Source organism: Aspergillus udagawae, assembly GCF_001078395.1.
Source record: "Aspergillus udagawae IFM 46973 DNA, scaffold_6, whole genome shotgun sequence".
NCBI classification, from domain to species: Eukaryota; Fungi; Ascomycota; class Eurotiomycetes; order Eurotiales; family Aspergillaceae; genus Aspergillus; species Aspergillus udagawae.
In genome coordinates this window covers 718,008-736,886 of record NW_025091269.1, presented here as the reverse complement: position 1 = coordinate 736,886, position 18,879 = coordinate 718,008, and the positions used below count along the sequence as shown (strand labels likewise).

The window sequence follows — 18,879 nt, the reverse complement described above, 5'->3', positions numbered from 1 at the left end:
GAAGCAGAATAAGACGGAGACAGACAGGATAAAACTGTTCGCCCGGAGTCCCATCTTGAAAAGAGACCAAACACGCTCGTTGATACTTCGATAACCATCTAAAGCCATAAATTGATGAAGATCAGAAACCAATTACATATGTTTATGAGTAGATCCTAACCAAGATGACAGTGACCATAACGACATTCGTGTTGATCTATAGGTTACTTTCAAATAACCAGTCAGAGGCTTTTAAGAGAGGGAAGAACTACAAAAGTCTGTTGTAGTAAACATCCAGTGATTTGTGAGGTTGATAGAGCTTATAATACTCCCTGCGCCTGTTGCAGCAGCTGGACTACCAACCCATTCTCCGGCGTAGAAACCCCCTTCTCAGAATTAATTCAAGTACCCATATAGTATACCCAATTATTTGTATCAGTAACAGCTTAAATCGCATGAGTTAGTCCAATCTTCGACACTACATAGAGGCAAGGTAATCGATGACGGATCGATTTAACAGATGCAGCTTGACAAAGTCCAACAGGATGAAAGAACCTTGACATAACAAGATGTTGGTTTAGGTCTTGATGATTTTCTACAAAGCCTGCCAGTGCTTTCTACGGGCAGTGTCCGCCAGGGAAGATCGTTGTCCGGGTCAATACCCGACATTGCTCTCTTTGTAGACTTAAGAAGCACAATGGCTAGGGTGGTTGATATAAAGTTGGAAGTGAGTATGCTGCTGATTAGGAGGTCTTACATCGGAAGGGTCTGTCCCCTTAGCTCCATTCCCTTTATGAGTTTATAGGTACTTGAGCAAGGGTTGTCTGGCTGAATGCATACCATGACCTAGGCAGCAATAATACTCTCTGAGCTCATTCTCTTGTGAAATGTGACCTCCCCCAGTAACAGCCTTAACAGTCCCCACTCTGAGCTGAAGTGCTGGTTTGATTTCTAGAAATCATTGGATGCATATACGCAGAATAAATAAGAATGAATCTCTAATTCTAGTAGCCTGGCGATCTAACCTAACTAATTTAAATTAGAAGTATGTTAAATCAGTAAGAATGGTATAAAAATTCTAAGAAATTTCTGTAGATGGTAGATCAAAGCATGGTAGGATCTAACTAGCAATATCTATAATTAGTCAACCCAGAAAGGACTGGTCCCTTTGCGTGGTTGACATTATATCCTGCCATGTTAATGTCTGTGGCTGTCTGTGCGATCTCTGGTCCTCCTCAGAATGGGCCCACTTGAAGCAATGATAATCAAGGTTCTTACCTTGAATGCATATCCAGCCCTCTATAGAATTCTGACATCCGAAAGCAGTCTGCGACAACACTCTATTGTTACTGGAAATATGTCGTACACAATGAGCATAACTGTTATTGAATGTCGGGATACTATTCCAGACCACTTTTTTATTGGTGTTTCCGGATCGTCCTTGATCCACCTGTGCTGGTGGCCTCTCTAGGTAAGGTTGTCCTCGAAGTGCACCAGGTGGTAACTCATGTTGATATCTATTCTGTAGTACGTACCTCTCTACACTCTACACATTGATTAGCCTATTGTGATTATTTGCCCTGTTACCTGAAAAGGAAATGATGTGCTCGGCTGGTTCGGGTGTCGGATTTCTCGGACGGGACCGTCGTTGTGTTCATCCAGCAATTCCGTCGTCAGTCATAGGCCTGGCGACTGGTCTAGCTTGGAAGATCGTAGGCTAGGTGTCGGAGGTCGACGCCACTTACGGGGCCCTGAGATATATATAACCGCGGCACGGGATGCACACGCCGAGTGGGAGTTCCACAACGGAGCCGTTGCTTGTTTCGACTAAATAGGCGAAAACTCGGGCCTATGCTAGAATTTTCTGCTTTCTTGCTTGGCCTTGATAACAACTGCTTCACTAAGGCGAATGGCGGGTCGATCGGGTTGGCTTAGCCCCGTTATCTTGTAGATACCGTACAGTACTGCTCATTGGGCTTGGAGGCCGTTCAAGCCCCACCAAGACAGTATCGCGATCGGGCCCTCTCACAAATTGTAATCTTGATCATAATATTAGCCAGCTGGGTTAACACGAGAATGCACAAGGAGTGATACCGTGTATTCGATGAGTAACATGATAGTTGATGTTGTTCTCGAGGAAAAAGATACTGCTTAGTACTGAAGTTTTTGCAGTCTATATCTAGACCACATGATAAGGATGTTTACTGTGTCTTTCGTAATCGTGCAGTGGCTTCTTACAGAATCTTAGTGACCCCTCCAGACAAGCCCAGAGAAGTCCACACACCTGCAGATACGACTTAATATCGCCAACTAAGGCTCCGATTTGAAGAATTTCCCAGAATAACCACGCAAAAATTGTCGAAGTGATGTCGTGGCGCGTGGTTGGCAGCCCACTGCTACCCCACCGCTGTGGAACTGTTCCAGATGTCTCAGGTCGTTTGATTATTGAGACACCGGTCTGTCGTCATTGTATGGAGACTGGGAAGAGTTTTAGTGAGACAATGGCCACCTGCATACAGTGGATAGTCTGGACGCAGCCTGCTCAGCGCTGGGTGACTTTTCTCCCCGCTGTTCCAACTCCAGTGTCATTCTTCGTCTGAGTTGACAGACCACTCGTTCTCTTGTCTTTCGTTTTTTTACCATCCTTCCTCTGGCTCTTCCGCATCTCAGAGCATGATCGACTGACTCTGTTCACGACTCCAGAACTTCAGAAATGTTCACGGAGACGCAGCGCTCGGCCGCGCTCATCCTGTCATTGCTGAGCGTCAGTGCACTGTGTTGGCCCTATACCGAGTCGCTCGTTGATTATAACTTGAACGAAAACAGATCGGCGGAATCGCCGATTGACTACTGGGGAGAATGGCCAAATCATAAATACCACCCTTCGCCGGACAACTGGCGCTTCCCCGTCTACACGATCTTCCTGGACCGCATCGCCAACGGTGATCCAACAAATGACGATATCAACGGTACGGCTTTCGAGCATGTATTGAACTCCAACCAGATGCGTCATGGAGGGGATCTGGTTGGGCTGATTGATACGCTGGACTATATCAGGGGCATGGGTTTCAAGGTGCGTTTGAAACCGCTTTCGTGTCTGATTTGTTACTTACATATGTAGGCTATCTACTTTGCTGGAACAGGCTTGATGAACCTCCCTTGGGCCTACGATGGCTACTCGCCGGTCGATACGACTCTGCTGGACATGCACCATGGCACACTGGAAGACTGGAGACGGACCATCACCGAGATTCACAACCGTGATATGTATGTGATCATGGACAATACGCTGGCAACGTAAGTGTATGCCCCGGCAAATGTTGTATTACCGCAAGCTTACTTTCATATGCAGCCTGAGCAACCTGATCGGTTTCAAAGGCCACCTCAACACCTCAGCCGATTTCCGGCCAGACGAATATGAGGTTGAGTGGATCACGGATCGACAGTATGCCGATTTCAAGTTCAGCAACGAGTACAACAAGACTTGTGACTATCCGAAATTCTGGAATGAGACTGGCTTTCCGTTGGCGTCCGGCGGGGTTGAGGAATTGAAGGGTTGCTATAATAGTGATTTTGATCAGTATGGAGAACTAGAGGCATTTGGCAACTTCCCTGACTGGAAGCGCCAGCTCACCAAGTTCGCCTCGGTGCAAGATCGGCTGCGTGAATGGCACAAGCCCGTGCGTGATATCATCACCAGGCATTACTGCATTCAAATTGCCAGTTTGGATATCGATGGTTTCCGCTATGACAAAGCTGTTCAGGCGACCCTGGAGCCCCTGGGTGAAATGTCCGCCGCATTCCGCGAATGTGCGAAAAAATATGGCAAGCATAATTTCTTCATACCTGGCGAGATCACATCTGGCAATACCTTCGGCAGTCTCTATCTGGGTCGTGGGCGCCAGCCTAATCAGTGGCCTAAGTCCGCGGGTGCTGCTGTCAAACTGAAGAACGATTCAGACGCTCAATACTTTCTCAGAGAGGACGGCCACCAGGCGTTGGATTCCGCCGCGTTCCACTATACTATCTACCGCTCGATGACCCGTTTCCTGGGAATGGACGGTAACCTTGTTGCTGGCTTCGACTTGCCTACGGATTTCATTGAGGCATGGAACGGGATGCTTGTGTCCAACGATTTCCTAAACCCCGTCACCGGCCAACTCGACCCGAGGCATATGTATGGCGTGTCGAATCAAGATAACTTTCGCTGGCCCGCGATCAAAAACGGCACGGAGAAGTATCTTCTGGGCCTTTTCATTGTCACACTGGAGCTCCCTGGCATTCCCCTCATTCTGTGGGGCGAGGAGCAGGATATGTATGTTTTCGATGCCACTGCAACAAACTATCTCTTTGGTCGACAGCCGATGACCTACCAGACCGCATGGTGGACGCATGGCTGCTTCAACTTGAATACGACTAAATTCTACAACTTCCCAAATGAAAGAGGCCTGCACGGCTGTCACGACATTACCGTCACTTACGACCAGCGCAATCCTGCTCACCCACTTCGCAATATCATGAAGCGCATGTTCGAAATCCGGGAGCACTATCCCGTTGCTAATGATGGCTTTTATCTCCAGACCCTCTCCCAGCTTACTAAGGATGTGTATCTTCCTGGTTCATCAACCACCCCCACAGTGACTGGTCTGTGGTCGGTCTTGCGAAGCTACTTCCCCGGGGTCCAGACAGAGGCGTCTAAGGGCAACAACAGTATTTGGCTTGTGTATCATAATGACAACCAGACTAAAACATACGGCGGTGACTGCAAGAATCGGAATACCGCGTTATTGGCCCCTTACAAGTCGGGAACGAAGCTGAAGAATGTGTTCTCCCCTTACGACGAGCTCACTTTGGAAGATGGTCCTGGCGAAATTGAAGTCCAGGGAAGCACCGAGTCATACGGCTGCGCCCACAACATGAGTCTCCTTCCATGGGAATATCGTGCCTATGTGGAGGCCGAGAGCTTTGTTGAGCCTGGTCCCACTGTTACCGAGTTCGTTCCCGGCCACGACGCACGCTTGTTGTCCGCGGAAGACACGGGGGAAACCGTCAACGTTCAGCTTGGATACTCAAAGGAGATGGACTGTAATGGTGTCACTCAGGCGATCTCCCTGAATTCTACCACCCAGAAGGGTATCACCCCGACTCTCGATACATCCAGCGTCAACTGCGGCAACGTCACTCCACGGACAAGCAGTCATCACTACGTCGGGGAGGTTCCAACTGTCTGGACATGGTCTGCCAAGCTGAAAAACGTTCACCATGGTGTCCACGAACTGACCGTCAAAAACGTTACGACAACGTCCGGAGTCCGAACCAACGCCGTCGACCGGTTTCTGTTCCGGATGGGAACTCCAACGAACCCGCTAATAACCCCACTCGCCAACTACTCCACCAGCCTCGTGCACAAGTCTGACAACGGCAGCATTTACATTCAGCATGAGGCCGCCGGAGCTGACCAGTTCCGCTACTCGACGACCTTTGGTCGGACATGGTCAAATTGGACAACTTATACCGGTGGGAACACGACGATTGACATTGCTCCTTGGACCGGCACGGATTCTCAGAAATGGAAGGGAACTCACGTCCGCGTGCAGTATTTTTCGAGGCTTACCGGTAGTAGTGACTATATCCAGGAAGGTGACCAAGACTGGGAGGACGATGCGCCCCGGAGATTTCCTCATCTGTGGTGGAACGGACCGTACAATCAGTACGGCTATGATGCCGGACTGGATAGCAGAATGAGGTACGACTCCAAGGAGGGTCGCTGGAAGTATGATTTCGTGTATGAGTGGCCATCTGTGGGACAGATCAGTGTCTGGGGAGTCGGTCCTGATGGCTTCCCAGATCCTACGGAGGTCTATGGCGATGTAGATAACGCGTCTGTGGTCCAGAAGCTTCCCCCGTCCTATCTCTCGTCGAACGTGATCAATATAACCACGTTGCCTCCATTTCCGCACCTCGGCTGGACCATCTCTCTCAATGATGCCAATCTTCGATACGAGATGACACCCGTCGGGTCTGGATGGGTACAACTCGTCCTCTTCATACTCCTGTGGGTTGTTCCCATCCTAATGGGCCTTGCCGGTGCCTTTATCTTTATGAGAACGTTCTACCGCGTCAAGCTGAACACGGATGGTACTGCGGCTAAAGAGGATAAGCTGCCGCTGCTCTGGCGCAAGGTCAAAGCACAGTTCGCCAGAGATGATGACTCGGAAATGGCAATCTCCGACAAGGCCGTGCTGCCGGACAATGCTATTGCAGGCGCCCCCGAACACCGACGTACGGTTTTGATCGCCACTATGGAATACCTCATCCAGGACTGGAAGGTCAAGGTCAAGATTGGTGGCCTGGGAGTCATGGCCCAACTAATGTCTGAGCACCTGAGGCACCAGAACCTTATCTGGGTGGTGCCTTGTGTTGGTGACATTGAGTACCCCGAAGACACACCAGCGGAGCCCATGGTCGTCACCATCCTTGACAAGCCCTATCTGGTGAATGTGCAATACCACGTCGTCGACAATATCACCTATGTCCTCCTCGATGCTCCAGTCTTTCGGCAGCAGACGAAAGCCGAGCCCTACCCCCCACGGATGGATGACCTCGACAGCGCAGTCTACTATTCGGCATGGAACCAGTGTATTGCGGAGACGATCAAGCGATTCCCTTCGATCGATCTCTACCATATCAACGATTTCCATGGCTGCTTGGCCCCCCTTTATCTGCTGCCGACACGAACCGTTCCAGTCTGCCTATCACTGCACAACGCGGAGTTCCAGGGCCTCTGGCCGTTAAGGACCCAACAAGAGAAGAAGGAAGTTTGCTCAGTTTTTAATCTTCCCATCGAAACCGCGACCAAATACTGTCAGTTTGGAAACGTACTCAATCTTCTTCATACAGGCGCAAGCTACCTTCGATTTCATCAGCGCGGTTTCGGTGCAGTGGGCGTGTCCAAGAAGTACGGAAAGCGCTCATGGGCTCGCTACCCGATCTTCTGGAGCCTTGACAAAATCGGCAGTCTGCCGAACCCAGACCCCTCGGATACTGGTGCCGTTGGCGAGGGGGCTGAGACAAACGTTTCAATCCCGTCTCCTGAAGATCGGATTAGAGACAAACTGCAGGCGCAGAAGTGGGCTGGCCTGAAGGAAGATCCAAATGCGGATCTTCTCGTGTTTGTCGGACGGTGGTCGAAGCAGAAGGGGGTCGATTTGATCGCCGATGTTATGCCAGCAATACTGTCAGCTAGACCTCACGTCCAGCTGATCTGCGTTGGGCCCATTATTGACCTGTATGGCAAGCTGGCTGCTATCAAGCTGGAGCGCATCATGGCCATGTTCCCAGGTCGCGTGTTCTCCAAGCCAGAGTTTACCATTTTGCCTCCATATGTGTTTTCCGGCGCCAACTTTGCTCTGATTCCGTCTCGGGACGAGCCATTTGGGTTGGTTGCCGTCGAGTTCGGTCGTAAAGGTGCGCTGGGGATTGGCTCCCGCATTGGAGGTCTAGGCCAAATGCCCGGTTGGTGGTACACGGTGGAATCCGACGCGACCCGCCACCTGTTGCACCAGTTGAGGACTGCCATCAAATCCGCACTGGATTCGGACCAGGAGACTCGGGAAGAAATGCGCACGAACTCCGCCAAGCAACGATTCCCTGTGTTGGAATGGATTCAGAAGCTCGAAACCTTGCAACAGACGGCCATCCAGATCCATCATACAAAGAACAAGAACACTGTCGCTGGCCCCATGCCGGAGCCCCAGATCTATTGGGAGATGCAGAACATGCGGGACTCCACGGCGAGTCTGCCTGGATTGGCTCAGTCTGTCCCAGACGGTCTGGAGACGCCGCCTTCAGGAGTGATGCTTAACGCCGAGTCGCGGCTTCAAGAACTGCAGGCGGACGACGGAAACAGGAGCAGTCTGGGTCGTAAACTCTCCCTGGGTCGACGAGCTGGACCTGGCCAGGGCAGAAACCGTCTAGTCAAAAAGTCACTGCGCGACAGTCAGGTGGCCGAGAGCCAGCTGGATGAGGAGGCCACCGACGCCGACGCCGACGCCGATGAGGATGACTCTAATTCGCACCGGGTGGACTATATCTCCACTGATGAGGCTATGAGGGCAGTCAGTCACGCTCTTGAATATCAAGACACTGGCGAATCCGTAGGAAACGGAAACGGAAATAGGAACAGCATTACCCCGCCGTACCATTCCATGCCAGGCTCACCGTACTTCGTCTCGCGGGCTTCGTCTCCAGCGCCGAGGACGCCTTCTGATATGCCTCAATACCCATTTCAATTGGCACTCAATTCCGGCGAGGGCATGCCGTTCGTTCATTCCCGCAATGTCTCCGTCCTGTCTCTGCCGTCGGTGATGGGCGACCACAATAAGCAAGTCTTCGAGTTGCAAAAGGTTGATCCGACGTTTACGGATAGCATGGGCCACTTCACCCGGCGGTTCGAGCAACTGCTCAACAACTTGGACAAGAAGAACTCGATGACGGACTGCTGCATCGAGACGTACTTGATGAAGAGCGAGCGCAAGTTTTATAATATGTACAACGACGCACAGCTCAAGAAACACCACGCCAAGGAGTCTATTTCTTCTTCGGCTAGTCCGGACCAGCTCGACCATGAGACGCAGTATAACCGCCTCTCGACCGCCACGGCCGGTTCGGACCCGAGCGACTCCGACGAGATCGATCGCTGGCTTTCCCGGCTGGGGTACAGGCGCCCTATGGCCGTCCAGCGATTCATGCGACGACGGATCGGAAACTGGCCCGTCTACGCTCTATTCCTAGGCCTTGGACAGATCATTGCGACCAACTCCGCTCAAATTACGCTGCTTGTCGGCCAGGTGGGCGAGACAGCAACCAAGTTGTATGTGATCGCTGCGATCTACTGCGTCTCATCAATCGCATGGTGGTTCATGTACGCCTGTCTGCCAGCGGTGATCGTTCTCAGTCTCCCATGGTTCATATACTGCCTGGCGTTCATCGTAATCGGCGTGTCTCCCTTTGGACTGTCGGCAGTTGGGCGAGGATGGGCTCAAAATGTTGCTGCAGGCGTCTACGCCGCGGCGTCGTCCAGCGGTTCGTTGTTCTTCGCCCTCAACTTCGGCGACCAGGGCGCCGTCCCCGTCAAGGATTGGATGTTCCGCGCCAGTCTCATCCAGGGAATTTCACAGCTGTACACTGTCGCGCTATGGTACTGGAGCTCCAAAGTCACCACCACGGAAATTGGAGGCGTATCCACCCTCGCACTGAGCACCTGGAGGCTCACTGCCGTAGTGATGCCGATTGCCGCGGTATGCTTCTTCATCGGCGTGCTCCTTGCCCTGGGTCTGCCCAAATACTACCGCCAAGCGCCAAGTCGGATCCTCTTCTTCTACACGTCGCTCTTCCGTCGCCGCATTGTCCTATGGTTCTTCTTCATGGTTATCGTGCAGAACTGGTTCCTCGCCGCCGCTTTCGGCCGCAACTGGTCGTTCCTCTGGTCCTCCAAACACGCCACGACATGGGAGGTCGTCATCCTCGTGGTCGGCTTCTTCATCATCCTCTGGGTCCTCATTCTCTTTGTCTTCCGCGCGCTGTCCAAGGAGCACAGCTGGATCCTCCCCGTCTTCGGACTCAGCCTGGGCTCCCCGCGGTGGGCGCAAACATGGTGGGGAACGTCCAATATCGGCTACTATCTCCCTTGGGCGGGGAGCCTGACGTCCGGTGCCATCGTCTCCAGATGTCTATGGCTCTGGCTCGGCGTCCTCGATGAGATCCAGCAGGTTGGTCTAGGTATGATCCTCCTGCAGACCCTGACAAGAGTGCATGTCTGCTTTGTCCTCCTGGCCGCGCAGGCCGTGGGATCGATCGCTACCATCTGCGCGCGCGGATTTGCACCGAATAGACTCGGGCCGGACGGTATCTCGCCGAATGTCGGCACGTCGGTGGATAAGATTGCCAATGCGTGGTTCTGGATTGCCCTGTTCTTCCAGCTTTTGGCCAGGTAAGACTCTGTCTCGCTATATTCTGACGGGCTATATGCTAACTGGATATAGCTTTGGCTTCCTCCTGTTCTACCGTAAAGAGCAGCTTAACCGGCCATAAGCCAGCTTAATGTTGTATGTAGACGGTTTAATGATTCAAGTTTATAGACGGCGTTCGGACTATCTGTATATAGTTGTACTATAGAGATAATTTGGTTTTATAATGACTGATATGAATCATATGACCAAAAAGCCCTAGTTGTGTCCATATACTCCTGTAGCGAGAGTGACCATCGTCTGGTGTTGCTGCCGAAGCTCCTGCCTCTGATACCGGTCGAGGCACTCCCAGTTCCGTCAAGGCCATTTCGAAGCGTTCTACTCGTCTCTGCCGTCGTCGTCGGTCCCTAGTATAGCGCGTGGCAAAGTTCTTGGTCACGCGATGTAGTGACCTTCCAGTCAAGCGTTACAAGCAGCACAAATCCCAGGCCAACAATCAGGATATTATCCTGGAAACTACCCTACTGACTCCAGACAAAGCACGAGAAGGTGGGCTCAATTTCCGCATTCAATGGATTCCCTCACACCAGGGCATCCAAGACAACGAGCAGGCATCGAAGGCAGCAAAAGAGGCAACAGGTTGGCGACAGGTCTGAGGGCACCCGTGGCAGGCTGGTAGAGATAGTGACCAACGCGACGGCGACCGAGACCAGGATACCTGAGAAGCCTCAGCCCGGGCATCAAAAGAAGGACAAATGAGGTTGGTTGATAGGTTTGACCGGAGTCCGCCAGCCAAGGGAGAACATCAGACCACAAGCGATAGAGCCTCCACTTCAATCCAAGGTGGCAAAAGACAGAACCCCTGTCGCGCTCCGTGTATCTCTGCGGGGTAAGAACTACTGCAGGATCCCGGACTGGTGTACAGATGAGGTGGATCAGCCAAGCCAGGCTGTGTGGTGAAGTAGGGTCTAGGCAACAATTTCCAAGGAGATACTTGAGAGGCGTGTGGCTAAAGACAGCTCATAAACAAGGCTATACGGGCCATATGATTAGAAGAGAAACCGGTTCGTTTTAATCCACCAGGGATGGTCAGTCAGCCTAGGAAAGCTTACATAGTTATGAGTGTTAGCGCAACAATGGTAGACTATATCTCTCTAACAAAGCAGTATGAGTAGTTACTGGAGTAGACTGTTGGTATTCCCACTCTTAGGTACTGTTTGATGTCTAACGTAAATCCCAACCGAGTCGCCATCCCGGGCGAGCCGCCAGTTATTTCTGCATGGTTACCCTTCTTTATGAACTGGATGGATTGATAATAGGACCGCCATAGTGACAGATAGTACTACCTTAGAGAGGGTGCCCTAACCATCAAATTTTGAAGTGAACGGGGCTGAAACTCAAATACGTGTTCTCTAGTCTATGCCAGTATAGAATATGATGATATTTTTGTACGTATATCTAGGTTAAGGTATATAGAGAAATAACCGTTTTAACTAGTTACTAACATAGATTAGGTAATCTCCAAAAACCCAAACGTATAGATAGGGCTGAGTCCCCCTATGATTGAAACATATCACATTCGTTTTCATTTCGGCTCCAGGCCTAGACCAATTATAGTTAACATTTGACTGGTGACCTAAGGAGTAGCTACCAAGTTAACTAAATTTTGCAGAGGTCTTAAGAGAGCATCTGCCTGTTGTTTCGCCACCAGCCAGGATCTTGCCTGCGAATATAAAAGCAACTCTGATCAACCATCAAGTTCAATTTATTCAATCTAACAAAGTCCAATTTTGTCTAAATATCATCATGGCGAACCTTTTTCGAAAGCTTTTTCTTTCTGGCGACTCTGAAATTCCACCCCCAACCCACATCAATGTCGCTGTTACTGTCTCATCATCCACACTCCACAAACATGGTTCTGACGATGAATTCCACATCACCCTCGAGGCAACTCTTCCTCAAATCCCGAATACGCCTGACAAGCCGCTTACCATCCTTGTATTTGGCACGCTTCTAGACCCTAGCGGCATAGCCCTTTATGAAAACGGCTTTGACTTTATTCAACGTTGACACAGGCGCTCCCGCGAAGCGTCCAAACCTGACCAAACATTATAGCTTTGGTGGGGTGTCTGATATCCCGATCAAACCCCAGTTTGAGCGATATTTCATCATCCTTCAGCCTGGTGTGCCTCACCAAGTGATGTTCACCTTAAGGCCCTGTCCCAGGAACCAGCCACACAATAAAGATAATCCTGAGCAGTGTGGGGAGCTACTTATAACTAATGAGGATGAGGCCATAGTTGCAGCGGGCTTTTCTCATGTCACACATTTGGAAGTGGGATCAATGTATCGTGTTGAGTTCGGGAATAAGCTGATCTAATATCCTGGTATCGATATGGACCAAAGGAGCAGGTTCTGGAGGGACAGGGTGCTAGAGGTGGTCTTACCAAACAACAGCAAGAGCTAGTAGGGGACAGTGAGATGCAGCCAATCCCCCTTGTGATGCAGGATTCTGCTAGCTTTACTGTCAAAGAGTAAGAACTTACAGGGTTGAAGATAGGCTGTAGGCGATTAGGGCAGTTTCAGCTGTGATGGATTAACCTTAACCAAGGTATAGATCTAGCAGCAAGTCCACCGGCGAGCTCCTTCGGGCGGCCTTGTAAAGAGGGTAGTGTAGAGTCAAGTGCCTCAGCAAGGGAGGTTATTGCTAGCTTCCAGTTATAAAGAAGAAGCTGATCAACAGTTACCGTGCAGCGGGAATATATGCCCATACGGGAGATTTGACGGCCTCTTGGCAATCCGAGACTAGTTTCAGCGCGAAGGATGAATGGCGCCTTGGCCACTCACCAATTTCGCGCGAGCAGGTGAGAAACAGCCTTGACCAGTCAGGAGTTTTAAGGAGGGAAATAAATTGAGCTGTACTAGTCATAGAGTACTTCATCTGCTCCGATCTATTCACTATTCCGATCCAGAGTATAAACCGGCACTGTAGAGTATGAAACAACAGTATAGGGAGTCGCACAAGGAAAAGCTATATAAATCCTCTGCTACCCTGTAAACACTCCAATGGTCGAGGCTGGAAGATTTGTGCACTTATCAGTACGATCCAGCTTAACCTTCTGAATTTCTCCCCCATTAACAGCCATGATTGTGCCCCATCGTTGCGTATAAGCAGCTCCTGCAAACTTCCGTTTCTCGTTCATCATTTTCAGATCACTTCTCGCTTGTGTTACTACCATATCCAACTCACTTCGAATGAACTTTGGCCATTCATCGGCCAGGTTGCTAACAGTACCAGTGTAGCTTTGATACCAAGAATCAAAGCGGCGAAGCACGTCCATAACACCATTATGTGTGTCACAGAATGACTGCCATACTGTGTCCAAGTTCATGTAAGTGAATATCATACCCACTTCTCGTGCCTCTAAGAGCTGATCGCCGCCTTTCTGATCTTGGCCGAACCTTGATTGTGTGATGGATGCGTGTCCTCCAAACAATTTGCCTTTCTTGGAGTTAGGGCGCGAGAGAAAGACAGTCAGGCGATTTTGATTATCAACCGAACCGATTTCATCAATCATCAGGTGGACCCAGGCCTGGCCGTTCAGAGGTTGGGTAGGAATATCCTGTAGGATATATCTCTCGCTCCACAAAGCTGGCCGGGTGTTCGTCGCATGGTATGGCATCCAGGCCATGAAGAATCTTGCAATTGTTTGAGCCTCAAAAACATGCTCCGTCTGGTACAGTTGATGGTAACCAACCCCACGTTTGTGGGCATTTCCATTGTTGTCAGGCTTCGGCCAAGGATACATGAGGTCGTAGCTGGGAAATTGCGCCACATCAAAGGAAGTGCATGAGTCGCTGGAGTTGTGAAAGTACTTCTTGACACCCGTATAGGGAGAGGTATCGAAGTTTTTGGTTGTCTGTGGGTTTCTCCAGTAATCAGGGTATTGCGGATACGGCTCGGACTCAATGACAATGGCTTTAGAGGAGTCTGGATGGGTGGGATCCACCGCTGGATTCCAAAATTTGGTTTCCTTTGTCCCAGTGGATATGCCGCCGGCGCGTGCAACCAGATCAGAGAATTTCTCCTCAATAGCTCGTTTATATACCGAAGAGCCCAGGAGTCCAGAGACTGACACATACCCCCACAGGTCGTCATCGAGATCCTCGGGCCCCAGCCAGGCACAATCACAGCAGTCATTATCCGCATTCAAACTTATGACACAAGAACCACAGCCATTGCAGTTGATATCAGGAACTGAGAGGCGCGAACTGCCTGCTGCCTCACTGTTGATAAGGTCCGTCAAATGGGGAAGTCCTTCAAAGCCATTGTAATCTCCGCGCGGAGTAGAGTTGGTTTGTCTTTTCTTTCTTTTCTCCTTTTCCTCCTCCTCATCTGTTTCTTCCTCTCCTTCCTTCTTATGGCCTCCTATATTTTCAAGGGCAAGAAGATCTGAGCTTGAACGAGAGGCTAGGCTGTTTGAGCTACGTGTGAAGCACTGCTGATCCATTTGAGAACCTTTGGTGACGTACTGATTCAGTGAATTCCCACCCCAACCAACATACTCACCGTCGGCAAGGAGAGCATATTGAGTCTGGTATATGCTAGACTTCAGGCAAACTTCATTTCCGGCACCCGAAAACTCAAAGTGGGCAGCAAGCCTCTGCTTGACAGACATGTCAGGCATACGCCCGTCCACTGCTGATGACCAAGGTCTGGAAAACGCCAACGTCACCTTGAGCCCCAATGTAATATCGAGACCAAGAGCAATGTCGGATGACGGAATGTTATCGCCGACAGGAGTCATGCTGTTTCTCTGGCTGATCTGTAGTGGCGGAGCTGTAATCCCAGATGGAGCGCTTGGAAAGTGTACGTTCGAAACCGATCCCTTCATCCCCCATTTACTGCGTTTCATTAGCAAGTCTCGCCCTACAGGAGGGAGGGTTATGGGTCCTTACGCCACAGCCTTTGACTCCATATATCCATTGAAGGAAACGGCTTGGCTGGTTTCGCCCATAGTCTTGAGCTGGACGGCTTGTTCCATGTAGCTGACGAATGAGGCCCAACCATGATAAAGTGAATGACCTGCCAGGGTTCTTTTTCCAGATGACTTGGTGATGGTCTCGCCATTCATCTTTGAAGAGTCCAGGGTTCCAATCCCAGCGACGGTGAATGTGGCAGATGTCGAGCCATCAACATTCAGAAACCCAGCCGATTCATGGACTTTGACTGTACTGCTTGGGTCCCACGTCGCAATCATCGAGAAACCGTAGTAGAAACCGGCGTTGAGTGCACCTTCTATTGTCACCGCGATCCCTTCGCCTTGCTGGCCGTCTGAAGTTGGACACATTTCAGTGTTATAGTACAGGAGGTGGTCGATAGTTATATTGCTTGAAAGGTCACTGAAACCCTTTGTATCCGGGCTTAGAGCATCGAATTTGGCAAACCAGTTGTCCTTGTTGTCCGAATAAAACCGTTCGACAAGTTCCTTGAGGTCGCGCTTCGAGTCTGTGCCCCCTGAGGTTGTACCTGCTGAGTTAACGACCGCATTCCAGTACCCGGCAACATTAGAGTAATCCATGCGAATAGAAATTGTGCCGGCATCTCTGCGGACCAGAGGCATATTGTAGTCGAAGCGGAAGTCATACACCACGGACGTGGGATTCCGCAAGGCCAGGTGGGCGGGGACAGACTGGTTATGCGATGGCTGCAGAGACACAGCCCTAACATAACCTCCCCCTCCGCACTCTCGAGGCATGTGTACGATAGTTCCTTCAACACCATTCTCTTGTACTTGGTAGCACTCTTCCACATCGCGGTCCACGCAAATCACCCTAGCAGTGTGCGCGGTCTCAACCGGAGCGTCAAGAATACCTTCGGGGCAGTCGAGAAAATGCAAGCCAGGATTGTCCCGCTTAGACATAGACGACACCGCTGAACTAGAACCGGCCATGAGGAAGAAGGCCACACCAGTAAGATCGGGATGAGCATCCCCTATACCGGCGGCGCCACCGAAATTGATCAATTCAAACTGAGGTTGGGCGTCTGCAGAGGGAAGGTATTCAGGCGGAAATATCTTGTCAAAGTCGACAGGTAGAAAGGGCTGGTTTGCCCTGCCAGGCGCATCACAGCAGAAAACCTTCTGCCGTCCTGTGAAGGGTGGATGAGAAAGGTATTACTGATGGAAGTTAACAAAAATCACGCACCATTGTCACAGTAGCGGCCTCCTTTGCCCTGAGGATCCAGATCCAGGGTAATCTGTCCGTTGTCGCACCGTTGCGAGCAACCTTTGCCGCTCTTCCAACTACAGTTCTTGAATGAGTCTTTCTCGGGACAGCATAGCTTCCGATGAGCTTTAGAGCCCTTTTTGGGATCATAGTCATCATCACTGTAGCCAGCGGGGTTGGTTATGATATCGTTGGGATCGTAGTCATCGCACCGTTTACCCGCACCCTTGGGGCCGCCAGAGTCGATGGTCAGTACGTTCTGCTTGTCGTATGGACACGAACCTCCGCATTCCGTCCATGTGCAGATGTCCAGGTACTGTTGCATATTTCCAACATTGCAGCAGAAGACTTTACCGCCTCTATTTTGGTTAAATCAGCGACTGATCCAAATTTCATTCGCGTTTGTAGTACTGGAGGCCTTACCGGAGACATCTATAATCATATGAACCGAAACGCAGGTCACCCTTCCAACCCCAAGAATCAGAAAACATCTGAATGTCGCCTGTTTTACATTGGCCAGAGCAATCAGTCTTCACGGCGCCACCGCCGGCATTCCAATAGCACTGGTCTTTGGTGATACTCGTCCATGCTGGGCAGCAGACCCAACGTGAATTGGTTGCATCTCCACTGCATCTGTGAAGAGTCAGTTACAGGGCTCAGTTTCAATAGTTACGAGACGTGCTGCACTCACGCATCTTTACCATAGAGGGATTTGACTCTGCCAACGGCAGTTTCCGCCTGATTACAGAAGCCACCGCAGACGGTGACCCGACACTGGGAAGAGTCACTAGTCGAATGGCCAACTGTCGAGGATCCTGCCAGGTCTGCAAGAGCCAAGGGGTTAGCATCATCTACCGGGTTTCCGGTCAGCGCGCTCAGAGCAGAACGTGTCGGGTCGTCCAAATCAATAGCCCAGATCATCAAGCCACTCAGCCCACGTTTATTGGCAAAGTCAATCTTGGCTTGGAATGTATTGTTATCATCATAGGAGACCCAATTATTCTGGCCGTAGACTAGATAATTGACGGCAGCATCCTCGTCGTGGTAGGGCTTAGCGTTAGTTGACTGGATGATGTCCTTGATCTCTGGGGGTCACCGTTATATTAGTGTCACGCTCTTGATAGGACTCTTGTGGAAGGATCAAACCTTTATAGGAAAGTATACCCGCCGTCTGGGTACAATCTCCCTCGTCACCCGCCACCGTGAATGGGCAGCCAGGCTTCCAACAAGAACTATCCCTGAGCTTGAGCGATCGTCCGTAGAAGGCCATACCGAGGACAATGTCCTGGGGCGGGACGTTACTGCGCCAAAACTACAGATTCCGTGGTTAATCCAGGATCAGTGGGCAACAGAGGGATCAATCACAATGACTCACAAGATCGAGGGCTAGATCAATTTCGGTTATATTAGTGTGCGCGAGAAGCGTGCTACCAATCGGGTTGTTGGAGTCCCAGACCCCGTGAAGATCATAGGCCATGAGATTGATCCAGTCCGCATACTGACTCATATTTTCCAGATCGAAATGTTGGAGGTACCAGTATGAAGTCGGTGCTGTGAAGGTTACTAGGTAGTCTTTGCCAGCAGCGTTGATGGCCGCTCGAAGCTCCTGCAGTAGTTTGGTATAGTTTTCCCCATCACCCTGCTTCCCTCCACGGTCATCTGCACCGGGGTACTCCCAGTCGAAGTCAACGCCGTCGAACCCATACTGGGCGAGAAAGCCTAGGACGTTCTTGATGAATTTCTGCCTTGACCCGGAGGTGGACACCATGTCTGTGAAGACACTTTGCCATTTCCCTGGGTCAGTGAAAGTCCAGCCACCCAAGGCGATCATGATACTGAGGTCAGGGTTTTTATTCTTCAGAAAACTGACATCGTCAAGGAGCTGCGCATCCACGCCATCCATAAGGGTGATTTTGAAGTCATCGGGTTCGATGTAGCCAAATGCAAAGACCAGGTGTGTTATGTCATATACAGGGATCTCGTCTGGAGCCATAGTACCGCAGGCGTGGTTGCTGTTCCAACTCTCCCAGTAAGCCACAATCCTGCTCCGAACATTGCCCTCTGGGACCCTTGGTTTTGGCTGGTCACAATCAGACTGGCAGCCAGTTCCACAGAAGCTACGGAAATGGTCAGAATCGGATTGAGCAAGAGGCTGTAGGAAAGAGAATAAGCATCAACGCACTCGCTGGTCGTTCCGCAGAAACCAAACTGACTACAGCAAACATTCAGAGGGCAGGAGGCCCCGGGATCCTTTGCATACTGACCACACTGCGCGGTCGCGTTGCAGTTGGATTGGCATCCATCGCCACAGTACTCTGGTGCGTACCTGGTTGAATCCGTCAGTAGTCCATTTTCAATGTCGAACTAAGCGCGGCACTCACCCGCACCAGCCACTGGCACCACAGCAAGCTCCATTGGCACATGGCTTATCAGGGCCACAAGTGAAGTCCCCAGAGGACGTGGACAAACTAGATTGTCCACCACTTGCACGGATGGCAAGGTCTCTGGCAGCCAGAAGGTCGCTAGTTGGAACTGACGCTAGATATAATGTATCATTCATAGAAGAAGAAGATATCGATTCAGTCGATTGAGCGGGGGTACCCCGACGGTGGTCCATAATTCTCCCATGCTGATGGGCGGAATGAAAGTGAGCCGATGCAAAGACTGTGACAACAGGAAAAAGCAATAGGAAACTGAAGAGAGT

The 18,879-nt window shown here is 50.7% G+C and overlaps 2 protein-coding genes across 2 annotated transcripts; one reads left to right on the top strand and one right to left on the bottom strand.

Moving 5' to 3' along the window:
* Positions 1–2,692: 2,692 nt before the first annotated feature.
* Positions 2,693–10,071, top strand: ags3 (alpha-1,3-glucan synthase Ags3; the record flags this gene model as incomplete). Its single annotated transcript, XM_043292907.1, has 4 exons — positions 2,693–3,052; positions 3,101–3,276; positions 3,332–9,970; positions 10,023–10,071. The coding sequence occupies 4 exons, from the start codon at positions 2,693–2,695 to the stop codon at positions 10,069–10,071; spliced, it is 7,224 nt and encodes a 2,407-aa protein (XP_043148842.1).
* A 2,923-nt stretch (positions 10,072–12,994) lies between these two features.
* Aud_008020 (uncharacterized protein) lies at positions 12,995–18,590 on the bottom strand (the record flags this gene model as incomplete). Its single annotated transcript, XM_043292906.1, has 10 exons — positions 12,995–14,852; positions 14,907–16,098; positions 16,155–16,534; positions 16,599–16,808; positions 16,867–17,260; positions 17,322–17,487; positions 17,551–18,292; positions 18,358–18,383; positions 18,440–18,501; positions 18,557–18,590. 10 exons carry the CDS (start codon positions 18,588–18,590, stop codon positions 12,995–12,997), a joined length of 5,064 nt encoding a protein of 1,687 aa, XP_043148841.1.
* Between the last annotated feature and the right edge of the window lie 289 nt (positions 18,591–18,879).